General features: G+C 40.8%; 1 protein-coding gene across 1 annotated transcript; it reads right to left on the bottom strand.

Annotated features, from left to right (window-relative positions):
• Positions 1-752: 752 nt before the first annotated feature.
• msx2b (muscle segment homeobox 2b) lies at positions 753-4,763 on the bottom strand. Its single transcript, XM_086013406.1, has 2 exons — positions 4,281-4,763; positions 753-3,192 (listed from the first exon to the last, which is right to left on the bottom strand). The coding sequence occupies exons 1-2, from the start codon at positions 4,612-4,614 to the stop codon at positions 2,753-2,755; spliced, it is 774 nt and encodes a 257-aa protein (XP_085869532.1). The 5' UTR covers positions 4,615-4,763; the 3' UTR covers positions 753-2,752.
• Positions 4,764-14,418: the final 9,655 nt, after the last annotated feature.

Below are 14,418 nucleotides of genomic sequence, written 5' to 3'. Positions count from 1 at the left end.
CGGTATCGGTAAGTATTCAAAGACTGAATACTTGAACTGGTGTCGGTCTGTAAAAAAGTGGTGTTGAACATCCCTGGTATTATCAGATGCTAATGCTGGTAATATCGCTCACTAATTTGTGCTAACATGGAAGCACTTCTTATCTTTTGGCTATTTCAAAGTGGTTCTTTCGTTGTGGAATTTTGGCTAGCCATGCTGCCAACGTGGAGAAACCCGATATTGGCGTTAAATAGCCCCTCGCTCACATACACATTTTACACAATTCTGTAGGCAGGTAACTAAAAATGACTTGGTCCATCGTTTTACTTGATGGGTGAGCAGACATTCCAAAGTATCAACAATCTGCATACACGGATTAAAAGTACCTCTTCCACAACATAATACATATATCGTCACCTTAAAATAATGGCCTGTGTCATATTGTGACAGAAAATTAATTTTGCCTAAAACATCTTATGAATCTGGCCACTTTTGCTAAACTCAACTACATCCTTAGTTCAACACCCTTCAATTGTACTTCTGAAAGGAAATTCTTAATAAATATATCAGTGTTTGGTTTAGACCATGTTTCATGTCTGAAAAGACTGAAAAAGTGACTTACAGTAGATGGTGACAATATTTAGCTTTGTGATTATAAAAAAAATAAGTTGAACCGGTTGAACTGGAAGTACTAACGGGTTTGACAAACCTTTGCGTGAAATTACTGCACTGATCAAAGAGCTACACTACACACACACACATGTGCAAACAGCTACAAAGACACAAGGTTTTATTTTTATACTCACGTGTTTTTCATACAATAAATAATGTAATTATGACTTCACTACTGTTAGTGATATTCTAGAACCTGTTCGGACTTGTGTACAAATTCGTTACATCGCCGCCATGGGAACATAACGCCATCGTAAACCGAATTTGTACTTGCATGAAACGTAAGCGCAGGACAAGGTTTGACTATGAGAGACAAACAACACTTTTTTTTTTTTTTTTTTATAAAAAAAAAAAATTTTTAAAACACACTAAGGCTTTTGATTTCAACAAAATACATGCAGTATAAACCGCACATCATAATGTGGACCCTCGTTCAAGAACCATACAAATATCACACATACCGCGTTCTCACAAATAATCATAAATATATAAAAAGTCACTTGTACAATCCCAACAGTTCCAGAGAGAATAAATAGGTTTAAGGCCACCATGTTGTATTGCTGGGGTGGTTAAAGCCAGAATAAAAGGTCATACAAAAATGTGATTGGGATGAATAGTGAGTAGAATAAAAACAGGTCTATTAACATTGAGTTTTTTTTTTGGTTTTGAAGCTGAATCTCTCGAGCATTAGTGTTCCTCCGCTATATCACAGTTTATTGTTCGCATCCCCACTGTGTCGTGGCATTTGAGCGCTGAGGTCTACGGGGAGAGATGCGGTATAATTAAGAGGCAGAGAAGGTCCCCAAAATTGTTCCAGCAAGAAATGTTGTTCCCACAGAGTAGAGATTTGCCTGTGGGCATTATTTGCTTTGTTTCTGTGTGCTGCAGCTCCATGGGTGTTGAAGTAGCAGTTGCTTTAAGGTTTATAAATCGATGCTCATTTCCATTAGCCCTTCTATGCCATTCTGGTTATGCTAGCATTAAGCTAGTGGACTTTTGTTTGACACTATAAGATTTTGTTAAACATTTTGGTGTTAAAATATACAGTGTGGTGATACGACTTCTGTGTTTGTCAAGATACGAGCCATTGCCATTGTTTTTTTTTTTTTTTTGCTGGCTTCAAGCTGTTTATTGACTCAGTTGATTATATGGACTGGTTGCAGATTATTTCAATATAATTTATTCTATTTTTTTTTTTAAAGCTCACAAACTGTATAAAAACACACTATCGTTAAAGAAAAATAATATGGGGAGGGTAACACTAATCTTTTTGGTACATAGTGACAAAGAAAAAGGCTTGGCCAATCAGTTTATTCTCGTCATGTGTTCCTGTCGGTGCAGCAGGTGAGGAGTATCGTCTATGTAGTTCACAATTTTGTGTTTAGCTGAAGTGATGGTTACATCCCTATTGGACACCAGAATGAGTAGCACAACGTGCATTGAAAGAGGGAGTGTAATTGTATTTAAGTGTATATATTTTGGAAAGTATATTATAGAGTGCGATTTTTGCTGGGTGTTTTTCAGGGGAAGGGTGGAATTTAATAATGGCATTTCCATTCACTTCGATGGGGAACAATATTTTTAAAAGAGTGTTTTGAGTGATATTTTATTTTGTCAATTTTACAGTAAACTTCAACTGGGAGTGAGCTTGAAGCAATCACTCTTTGCCTCTTATGTGGAGAACTGTATGAGAGACAGGTGCTAAGGAATACATTTAAGTGTGTTTTCATCAGTTGAATGCGTTTAAAGCATAGAAGGGGTAAAACCATATACAATACTTTACTTCTCTAGCATGGATTTTCACCTATTGCGAGTGGGTCTGGATGATATCCCCCTCAGTAAACAGGGGTTCACTGTACGGTCACTGTAAGGCCCTTGTGGACAAAAGGCACGTTTGGCTATCAATTGAGAGTCCAGTGCAAGTGTGTAGTAAACATGAGCCGGTGAGCGAGACATCATGTGAGCAGTCAGCTCGTCTAAACCGTTTTACAATCCTCACCATGGGGAGAGGAGAAAAGATCTCCTTGTGCGACTATAAACATGCTAAGTCAGTCCGGCATCCTCAATGCGTCCTCCTCAAAGTCAGTGATTAATCCCATTCCTATGACAAGTGGTACATGCTGTAGCCCAGGGGAGCGGTGTACAGTCCTAATGGCGAAAAGGGCATCATGGCTCTGTGTTGATATGCGGAGAAGGACTGTCCGTATAGAGACATGGCACCCAGCGTCAGTGGCAACCGGAGGCTGGGCTGAGCCAGCGGCGTCGTCGTCGTCGTCGATTTAGCCGTGGCGACCATCTTGAGTTTCTCCAGCTCAGCCTCCTGGAGCCTCTTGGCCTTGGCCCGGCGGTTCTGGAACCAGATCTTCACCTGGGTCTCGGTCAGGGTGAGGGAGGACGAGAACTCGGCCCGCTCGGCGATGGACAGATACTGCTTCTGCCGGAACTTTCTCTCCAGAGCCAGAAGTTGAGGCGTGGTGAAGGGTGTGCGCGGCTTACGGTTGGATTTGTGCTTCCTCAACTGGCAGGCGGGACTGATGTGATCTGGAGGAGGGAACCGATGGGTCAGTCGAGACTCAACAGCCAAAATATTAGGTATACCTGCACAATCTAATCATGTTCAAACTGTGCACAATGTTACAGTGCCTAATAACAATGCACAGTGTAGATTGGCTGTATAGTACTGTTTTGTTTTAATTAGGGCCCGACCCATGTGGGCCTACTCTGATACAAAGTTCAGTTTGCATTGTCAAATTTTCTTCAAATATGTTTTAATCCCCCACAAACTGCCACCTATGAGAAATATGTAAAGAGAAATGAAAAATAACAAACTAAAGACTACAAATTGTGGTAAAAAAAAAAAATGTGCATGTAAATTCTGAAGCACTGATGCTGAACTAAAATGCTCTGGAATTAATTGACTGTAGAATGCAGTGAGACTTGATGTAATGGTTAGAATTAGTCAGGCAGACAAGAGGTTGAAAGGAGGCAACATATCGTCGCTGTCTGGTGAAAAACACTTATGTCCCTTTTTTTTTTCAATGTTCTTATTTTTACGTGAATGGTGTTTCTGCGTTATACAGACATTGCATTAATGTGAATTTTTTTTTTGTCTTTTTTTTGTCAAAAACTGGACATAAGTGTTTTTCATAGGACAGCGACGATATGTAAAACATCTCTTAATTTGGGACTTTTATATGGGAGAATTTGTGGGATGTGGTATATAATTCCATATGTCCACAATGAGCTCTACAGTTTTAAGTTGGGTTAGTTTGAATCAGTCAAGACATGTGGAAGGAGGAGGTCTGTTTGTAAAATTTCTCTTATCTTGGAAATTTTATCAAGAAAATGTGAGAATTTCTGTTACAAATAGCTCCGTAAAGGTAATTGATGACTCATTTTTTTTTGTAAATGATGTTGGTTATGTAAATTAATGAAGTATTAGTTAAATTTGGAACATGTCTTTTACTCAAGTATAAGTATGTGGAATTGTGGACGAAGTAGAAATTTGGGGATTATGGAAAATTGATCCCAAGGTATTTTTTAACTTGGTTAACATCAGTACAAACGTCTGCATTCATTTGAAATGTCATCGGAAATGTGGAGTACTGAAAAATGTGTTTAAAACTCACGAGGCTGAGAGGAGAGCAGCCAGTCTTCCGCCTCGGATGTTTCGGACTTGACCGGCGACGAGGGCGCTGCCGGGTAGCTCTTCCGGCCCTGGGCAGCCGCATCCCCGCACCTGTAAACGGAACCAAATTCCCCGGGTGGTGATCCGGCCTCCGCCTTGCACCGAGCGGGCTCCCACGCGCGCCTCGCCCCCGTCGTCCTCCCGGACATGATCGCCTCCACGCTGAACGGATGGCGATGCCGCGTCGCTCCCGGAAGGGAAGGTGATCTTTTCCTCGCCTCCTCTGTCGAACTGCCGCCCAAATCAGTCCCGCTTTCCCGGCTAGTCATCTCCATAGTCTCCCTGAACCAGTCGGTTGTGCTCCGACTAGCTCCGCGTCGTGTTGATGCTGTCAAGTCAAGTCGCGTGTAGGCGTTTGTATGTACATACGTCACGTGACGCCCACTCCCGGCTTCGACCAATCGCGTTTCACCAGGATGTTGAGCGGCGCTGCCTTCAGGTATTGCTCGGCAAAGGCGGATGTTATGTTACCGATAGAAATTGAACTGAAATTGACCAAACGACAGTCACGATGTTTTCATCATTAATGGTGGAAGTAGTACAAGCCACATGTAGATACATCACTTAAGTTTGACTTGATACATTATTTTGGCTTTTGAAACTCGTAGAGTTTGAGGTACATATTTTACCTTAGGAAAGCAGAACGCCTCACGCCCAAAGTCACCCACGACCAGGCCCGGAGTAGGCCATCTGGAGCACCATGAAAATTCCTGGTGGCCCGCCAGGCGTTATTGAGTCACAATAACTTCAGGGATGGCGCTACAAGTGGTGCTATAGCCCCGTCAAAAATCAGTGTAGTCCCAGTTAAGACGTTCCCACATTTTATTTGATATTCTAAATTGTATTTGGAAATTGGGAGGGGAAAAAATCTTGGATCTGTGCCTTCCTCCGTGGGAGAGAAAAAAAATCTGAAACAATTCCTTCTGGTTTAGGTCACTGGCCGAGCCCTTATTAGCCCTATGTCTTATATTTAAATATTTTTATTTTGTTTTTGTTTTTTGGGGTTTTCTTTCAGCAGTATGATCGTTACGTAGCTGGTAATTTTGATTCGTAAGACAAGGATACATTAGGATGTATTGTGCTCCGCTCGTGTCCTGAAGTGCTTCAATTTTTTCTTTTAATATGGAAGTGAAAATTATCACGGTGCAAATTATCGTTACTATCGTTAAATGATCACAAAGTTAACTATCACCTTAAAATATACTTTATAATGTTCTAATGTGAATTTTTTCTTATAGTATGATACTGATTGTCTCATAACATGTAATTTATCACGTTATAGTGTGGTACTGAACATAACACATAATGTGACATTTTTCTGGTATGGCAGCAATATGCTTCAATTGTATTCCATCATCATAGTCATTTTTCTTTTCCCAAATCTGAGTCAATACATGTCAATGAGTTCAAAGAGTATTCTAGATTTATTGCAATCTCGTTTTGCTCCAGTTATGGATTAGCTCAAACTCTAACCTCATGACACAAATGTGTAAACACAGGCCTCACACAGCTAATTGTCGAAGTATTACACCCACGGATGCGGCCCAGATTCCTTTTCTTCTTTATCTCAAAGCAGTTTTTATTTGCTTTATTATCGTGACTTTTCGGTCAGCACCAACTGGGAAATTGTGTGTTAATCTGCATTGGAAGTGGTGTGTCACGCTGAAAATTGCACACTAAATGGCATCACGGAATTGTAGATTTATGTTCCACGATTAAGCTCAGTGCCACGGCTCGGCTCGACGCAAACCAGATGAGACGTTCACATGCCTCTGTGCGGCTGGGCCATTCATCTGTGATGTCCTATGATTCAGCGGTGTTAAATGTGAAGCGTCTCCTTGTGACTCTTATGAACTAACTCATTGTGGCAATTTTAGTTTGTCAGATAAGCAATTCCCGGCATCGAGGACTTCACACTTATTTCCACAGTTAATTTATTTTTTTAATTTTTATGGTTGTGGAAGTTTTTTTGGAAGTTTTTTTTTTTTTTTCCGCTTAAATTGTTTCAGTCCAATAAACCACAGTTTGTGTAATTGCATGTGTTGCATGATAGTGTTTTTTCACACCTAGGGCAATTCTATTAGGAACAATCCATCCCTTTCATAATGAATACAAAGGAACGTCCAAAATCAAATCTGGTTTACGTCCACGTTTTTTTTACTTCAAAACTGGTGGTCCCATTGGATTTATGTAATGGAATGTGAATTAATTAAATCCAGGTTCATAAAACTGTACATTCAATATTTCAGGTAAAGTGGCATCTTGATTTAGTTTTTCACGTTGAGCTCTCCCTTTTTTTGCTTTGCAATACGAGCCAAAATGTCAGGTGTGAGCAAATGTTAAATACACCACCGCTTTGGTGAAGTGAAGTGAAAAAAAAAAAAAAAAAGAAGCCTCAGTTGCCGATACACTTTCAGCTGTTTATTGAAGGGGATAAACAGTCAAACATGCATACAAAATGAGAACACTAGAAAGGAGCTGCTTTAGGCCACAATTCACACCTAGATGCTCACACGCAGACTAACTTGTCAAGTTGGGCCAACTGATTTCAGATCCTGATGTCACTCAATAGGCCACGCCCCTCAAGGCACAACACTAGGTTGTTGCAACTTTTGGCTTGCCCCACATTACAGATTTTCTTTTTTTTTTATGCCATTAGTCTAATTCAGGGATTCGAGAACAAATATGCTCATTTGGTGGTGAATATTCTCCTTGTCTCTACGAACGCTACGTTTGGTCATGCGGTACAATACTCAGCTTTTTTCTTGCTTTATTTTTAAGTATACTTTTGTGTTTTCCAAATTTTAAACCAGTGCAAGTGTGACTGAAAAAAGAATAGCAACACAAAAAGAAGTTACATGCATTGGACTGGTGAGTTATTTTTAGATTATAGGAGGGTCATGTGGTCGATGCAGATACTTGGTGCCCAAAGGCACCATGTTGGTGACCGCTGGTCCAAATGCAGAATTGCCAGTCATTTTTGGGAAAAAAAAGAACAAAACAAACACGCACAGAAAATTCAACAAACGAGAAGAGTCCAGTTGCCTAAATTCAACCTTTGCAGATTACATGACCTGGATGACTGAAAATCTACACAGATGTAAAGAAAAAACTCTTTATAGCAAGAACATTGTTGTGTTTTTTTTTATTGCTATTGTGATAGTAAATTAAAAATTACTTAAACAATTCTGCTTTAATGCTAGCGATAGCTGTTAGATTCTCAGTCATCCAGTTCATGGTCATCCACAAAGACTGAACCAAAGCAACTGGATTCTTGTTTCTTGAGTTTGTTTTTTGTTGATTTACAAAAACACTTACTGTATGTTCTTATGCTAACGATATGTAGCTTGACTCAACAACGGTTGTAAAACACTTGTTTTGAGAAAACTCCAAATTGTTGCACTTTAGCAACATTTTGCCTCCACGCTACATCACAAGATCCGATCCGCATCACGGTGAGAATTCAACTGTGGCGTTTTTCAGTTTTCGTCCGTGTTGGGCAGCGGCAGGAGGTTGTGTTATTAAAGTGGGGTGATTTCACAGACAATCAGGGGTTTGTGAAGGCGCCAGCGAGCGGCCAGATGAAAAGATCTGCTCCTCAGGGGAGAAACTGTTGCCTTCCCCCACCGCACCCGCCTGTCCCTCAACTGCTCTGTTTCTCTTTGCTTGTGCCTGAATGCCCCACAGGCACCTTGTCATTCATGATTCACGTAACATGTTCTTGGCTGAGTGTCAGTAGCGCGTTTCTCCACCTCAGCTCCGTGTTCATCTAATTGAACTCATCTTTTATTTATTTATTTTTTTAACATGCCTATTGTGTACTTCTTTCACAATGGCACTTGGGTGGCTTTTAATCATGTTCTTTGATATATTGTAACAAGTGACAGTACAAGACAAAATGGCCGCCCCTGAGATGGATTTTTTTAAAGTGGATTTTTCTGCTTTTATCATATCGCACAAACGCAATATTAATCAGAATACCGTGTTTAGACTAGTGGGGGGCGCAAAGGAACATATTGTAAATATTTTTACTTGACTTCCCATTTAAGGGTGTATCGCAGGTTCTCAGTAGGGTTGAGGTCAGGTAATGTTGGCCACTAGGGGGTGCGATGGCTCGCGTAACCTCCGGTCCCGTGCATAATACGAAACAAAAGAGGAACCAAATCATAAACTTCAGTGAAAAACAACAACATTGACCCGCTGGGTAGAAATACAACAAAAAATGGCTTTATTACACTTAGAAACCAATTTTAGTGCATAATAATCTGATGCCAACAAGAATAGCCATGGAATTTGTTTTGTCTTTAGATGAGGTCCATATTAAAGGACAACTAAGCAAAAAGTAGTGATAAAGAGATTGAACGATCAAATGATAGGGGATCTCCGGGATGTGGCAAAATTACCCGCACATCCCACTTCCTTTCCTCCATCATGTCACTTAAGCCACGATAATAGCGAAAGCAATTTGTCTGAACATGTTTGTGTGTGTGAGTGGGACGGAGATGCCTGGGAAGCTTCTTTGTGGGTCGGGCACACCTCTGAGCTTTGTAATTACAGCAGGGGCTTTGAAGTGGTGGAATGTTCGGTCGGGATAATCAGCAGCCTGCGCCGCGCTCGCACACTATTTACATTTCCATTAGGATGGCCGTTGGTGCCACCACACCAGCAACGTGTACACGTACACGCTTGGAGAAAGGTTGGGGGGTCGAGGGTCAAACACTGCAGTGGTGCCTTGAGATACGAGCCGTCATTTGTGCAACAGAAAATAGTGTTCGGCCCACACAAAAACGCCCTTTTGTACAGTACTTTTCGGAGTCTGTTAGTTCCAGAATTGGCTGCAGTTCTCCACATTGCCAGGAAAAGGCGCTGTGGTGCCATCAACAGACAGACGGGTTACGTGTTTCCGACTTGGCGCTGCTCTCTCGTCAGCGATGAACAGACTTTGCAGTAGATTAGCGCAAGCTAAAATGCATGTCAATGTGGCGGCCATTTTAGCAGGGTTTTTTTTTTTTGTAAAGCCCTGATCTATGGTATCTAATTGTAACAGTGATGAAAAAAGAAGGCACTAACGTCATCGCTTATGAACGTGACCAGATGCATGCCATTATTCCCCCGCTAAGCACCAAAAAGTTAAGTTTCTGACAAATGCAAGAAGATACAAGACAAAACGATGAACAGAAAAGCATGCATGTGGCAATGATGTCATGGGCAGGCCTCAGAGCATTTATTAAGCGATGTCGTCGTTGTTTTGCTTGGTACGTTGACACAATTGTCAGCATCTCAGCATGCAAAAACAATCCAAAGAATGCATTCAGTAGTTATTATTGCGCCTCATGTTTTAGCTGTTGGTTAGTTGACCCTTAATGTTGGTGATGACACTCGTGGGGATCTGTTTAATGCTATCCCAGTCCAATTGTTCATCCAACCCATTTCAAACATTTTGACATTTTGTTCCCACTTCAATTGATGCACACTTTTTTGCGGGCCTTTGTTGTTGTGCCTATTGCAAAAACAAACTCATTTTCGTCATTGCCACCCACGTTTCTAATGAGGGGTAAACAAGATGGGTGGATGATTTTGCACACTATGAATTGGTCAGGCCAGCTTCAATTCAAAGTCGCGTCAGCAGCCGCAATAATTGCTTCTGAGGTCCAACTTCACAATAAAAGCTAAGTAAGGCATTTATCCATGTGTGAGTGTGGGGCCGAGTGGGGGCCCAATACGTCTGTTGGTTCTACTCATTTGTTACGCCACGGAGATGCTAGCTTGTTAACATTCGTGTGCACTTCAGGGACCACTCGGGAAAACATAAACTCAAAGAACATTACAGTGCATTTAATATTTGCGTTACGCGATGGAGACAACTTGCCTTCGGGGGTAGGGGGCGCGGCGGGGGGGTTGAGTTTTCCACGGTCCGGTCCAAAGTGGCCCGCGGCCCGGTGGTTGGGGACCCCAGGCTTACGCAACAAGCTGACCTCAGTGCACCGTCACTGTAATTGTACTTTTGCTCCTCGCTCACTCTCTCTGAGCTTTCCAAGCCCTTGGAACCTTTTCCTAATGCACACAAATAACTACCTTGGAAGCTACAATGGCGCCATGGCCAATTAGCTGTTAAAAACTACAGACAGATCTATTCAGGGGCCTCCTGCAACGTGAATGATTGAAGCCAATTTTGTTAATAACAAGAGAAGGGGGCAATCTGCTTGGCTCAGCCCCCTGGCCTGCGTTACAAGGTCTAGTCAGCCACTTATGGCCGGGTTTCTGCGCTTGTTTTTGTTTTTGGCAACAGGTGAAATCGCTGCCAATAGAAGCACGGCTCCAAATTGTGGCGTAATCTCTGCAGTCAAACCCACCTTGTCATTTATGGCTGAGAAATTTCACCTTGAAGAAATGCAAAAACCTCACAACCTGACCTTTTTGCACCGACAAAGTAATAATATTACGGGGGAAAGATATCATTGTCTCCTAATGAAGTCAGGTTATAAAAATAAAATTGTCATTTTAGGGGGGAAAATACATTTTATAAGAACAAAGACGCAAGATGTTTATTTTTATTTATGTATGTATGTATTTATCTATTTATGATGGGTTGAGCTGGATTTAGGATCCAGTGTAACACCTCCAACAATAGGATTGAGGCATGTGGTGCATCAAAATTTTATCTCTGAATCTGTCATAGAGTTTATGTCAAACTCTTGAGCGAGTGAGAAGCCTCAGTGTTTTTTTTTTATTTTATTTTATTTTTTTTTGACGCAGTCATGCCTATTGTATTTGACACATCATACATAATAAGCCCTGACAGGTAGGATTTATTACAAGACCGCAGTGCAAATCACAGAGCGTCATTATGAAGGCCTTTGAAATGCTATAATTTTTTAATGTGTTTGTGTGTGCCTCACATGTGATTGCATGTGATGATGTGAAGTTGAATTCTAAGAATGTTTCCAGTGATGGATTAATGGAAAAATCCACCACTTTCTCCGCTATTAATACTTCATTTCCCGCATCATTCAAATGACAGCCCATTACACATATAATCAAAAGGGGGGGAAAAAAACACATTCTAACCACAACAACCTAGAGCTACTTACAGAAATATGACTGATTTTGTTACAAGAGACACAGTCTGCATTTTTTCACAATTCAAACCAGTTCCCAGGGACTATTTTGTCAAAATATGTAGTGGATCAAGAATTCATCCAAGAAGTTGTTGGAAGTAGTTGTTAGGTGAGTCCGTAGGTGTGGGCTCAGATACTGACATGCTGTTTTCCTCATTAAAGTTGTCTTGCCATTACGGTTTAGATCCAAGGAAAAGGCACACACTCACACACACACACTGATTGGACGCCATGAAGCCATGCCCTGCATAAAGGTTAAAATCGGTGTATAAAAGCAGTGACACGATTCAAAGCTCCGGTCTGCTTTATTGAGGGAAAGACGCAGGTCACAGGTTAGAAAGCAAGCTCTGGCGCGAACACACAAACCCGCTGATCTTTGTTGCGACCTCACCGGGTAAAAAAGGGGCCGCTAGGGTCCTTTTTGCCGTGACCCGTTCCTCTGCTGAGGTCACACCCTATTTGCGTGGGCACTTTGAAGTGCAACAACAGCGGCCTGGTAACAGACTGATTGGTGGTTTGGCAATTACTGAGATGCCGGTTTAATTTATTTGCATCACCTCAGTGCAGGAAGAGGGAGAGAGAAGGTTAATAGTGCTCATAAATATTGGTGAAGAATTGGCAACCTTGCCTTGTACAAACACAAGTGGCCTGCTTCCTTTTACAAATGATTTGTTTGTATTGTAAAACATAGTCCCAATAAGAGATTTGGTTGAAATCCTGCATTGCTATATGAGAGTGACAAAATGGTAAACAACTGTGCAGTATGTGTTCACAAAATTTACCTTGGCATTATGATGTACTTGACCAGTAAATTAGCGTGTGTGTGTGTGTATGTGACTTGTCTGTTTTGAATTGTATTTTCTTTCCAGTGGCAAATTGAATTTCACTCTTAAAGGGTAATGAACCAGGAAGCTGCGAAGAAACAATTATTCAATTAGATAAATTCTCGCATTTGAACCATGCTTAAGTACGTTATTGTTGAATCTCTTTGAAGAAGGGTGTGCCAAACTTTTTTTTTTTTTTTTTTCTAACTCAAGGCTAAAATTACAACTGTGCTTTCTCCCCAGGTCCCAATCTTAAAACAATGGGATCATCTCATGTCTCTTTAGCTGCAACATTCCTAGCGCCTCGCTCCTCAAGCATTGAACGCAACCTCAATTGTCTTAAACGCACATCGAGGTGCGAGGACCGAGCATCGAGGAGCTTCCACGTTTCTAGCTTAAATTGAGAGATGTCTGATGTATCCTCTGCGGAAGTCCCGTAGCCCCGTAATGGTGATGTATGAATGGTGACCGCCACGGAGCAAATGTATTGTCAATATCGATGGGTGACATGAAATGCAGTCAAAAAGGGCAAGAATATGGCGTGTACTGTAAAAGCTTATCGTCAATAAATATGCATATGTACATCCATTGACATGTTTACATTATGCTCATATAAACATATAAATGCAGGAAATGATCTTATTAAAAAAAAAAAAATGTCCACCTTAAACTCAGAATTGGCTAATTATGTGTCCAAAAAGCACAGCGGTTATACAGCTGCATATATGGCCATGAAAATGAACATAACCCGCTCAATACTGCATTACATTAGATGTCACACTAATCGCTCTATAAACCTCTGCGCACATTTTCCAGAAGTGACGTTTAAAAAAAAAAAAAAAATGGGAAGTAGTTTTCTTAAAGTTGAATTTACATGTACTCTATGAATATAAATCAAGTGTAGAAAGAAACACTGTAATATATTTATCTCACGCCCCCACATGAGTGCAACAGTGACTAACACTTTTTAAAATGTTGTTTAATTATCAAGAATATCCTAATATTCTGAATTCATAAATTCTTTTAAAGTTCTTTTGTCAGTTTTAATTTTGCCACTTTTGCTGATTTTAGATTTTTGTCTAGGTACCGTTTCGGCACCAGTATCGGTATTTTATCCAGGTCACTCGGAGTCGAATAAAAGTCAAAATTTTGGTATGGTGACAACACTAATGTATGTATGCATAGATACATATATAAATAAAAAAAAACAGAATGTGTGTTTCTTTGGACAGTGGTAATATATTGTAATCATGTGTTTGAAAAATCTCCTTCCTAAACTTCCCATGGGAAATTCATTTTCCTCTGCAGCTTTGAAGACAGATGACATTTATTGGATAAATTATCTGACAGATGGTCAAATTGGTACTGTGCTGAGTCTTGTCGAGTTTCAATAAAAAGCAGTCTGTATTTATTGGGTTGTTGTGGATAGCGTTTGACTGTAATTCCAGCCAGGAAGTTGATGAACTGCGGATGAAGAAAGAACTGGTGAAAAGGTCGCAGTTTAATTGATAGTGAAGCTAATATATTTCGTCTGTCCGAGATACGCAGCGTGTACTTTATAAGTTCCTTAGACAAAGGTGTGTGAGCTCTTTCCATTTCAATTGCACATAAACAAAATAGTGTTTGAGGAGCACTTAAAGTCTGTATACTTCCCTCGTGGCTGCATTTCTGCGCAGCGGCCATCTGCCGGCTCGCCTCAAACACCGCTGACGTTGTTTGTCTTTGCAGTAATGGCTCGCGTTATGTTGCATTACAACTCTCCTCAAGCACCAGCGGTTCCCTAAAAAGGACCCTACGGCGCTCCCCATCCCTCCTCTCCAGTGCCTTGTTACAATCAATAAAGATGATTACAAGCGCTATCTTGACCACTTCAAAGCGGGGCCGTTACAGCGGGACAGACTAACTGTCGCTTTGCTTGTTTGTCGCCGCGTAATGACGAGGACCCCAGCACTCGGCTTTTTAAAACTTTTTAGGCCGGCTTATATGTGCAAAGTGACAATACAATATTGAGGAACAAGATTTAATCTCTCACACTAACTAGGAAGATTATATGAGGTTATGATTGACAGAATGCATTTTAGAAGTAAAAAAAAAAGCGTTTCTTTTTTTTTAACAAACACAGTACAGACTCTAAAAA

The sequence above is a fragment of the Filicampus tigris genome, chromosome 17 (genome assembly GCF_054856515.1).
Source record: "Filicampus tigris isolate MCC_2025a chromosome 17, RoL_Ftig_1.0, whole genome shotgun sequence".
In the NCBI taxonomy this organism is placed as follows: domain Eukaryota; kingdom Metazoa; phylum Chordata; class Actinopteri; order Syngnathiformes; family Syngnathidae; genus Filicampus; species Filicampus tigris.
This window is presented reverse-complemented; position numbering and strand designations above follow the sequence as displayed.

Coding starts and splice junctions, on each gene's coding strand:
- msx2b (XM_086013406.1), bottom strand. CDS start 4,614: ATGGAGATGACTAGCCGGGAAAGCGGGACTGATTTGGGCGGCAGTTCG. Junction 3,193..4,280: donor GCTGCTCTCCTCTCAGCCTC/GTGAGTTTTAAA, acceptor TCCCTCCTCCAG/ATCACATCAGTCCCGCCTGC.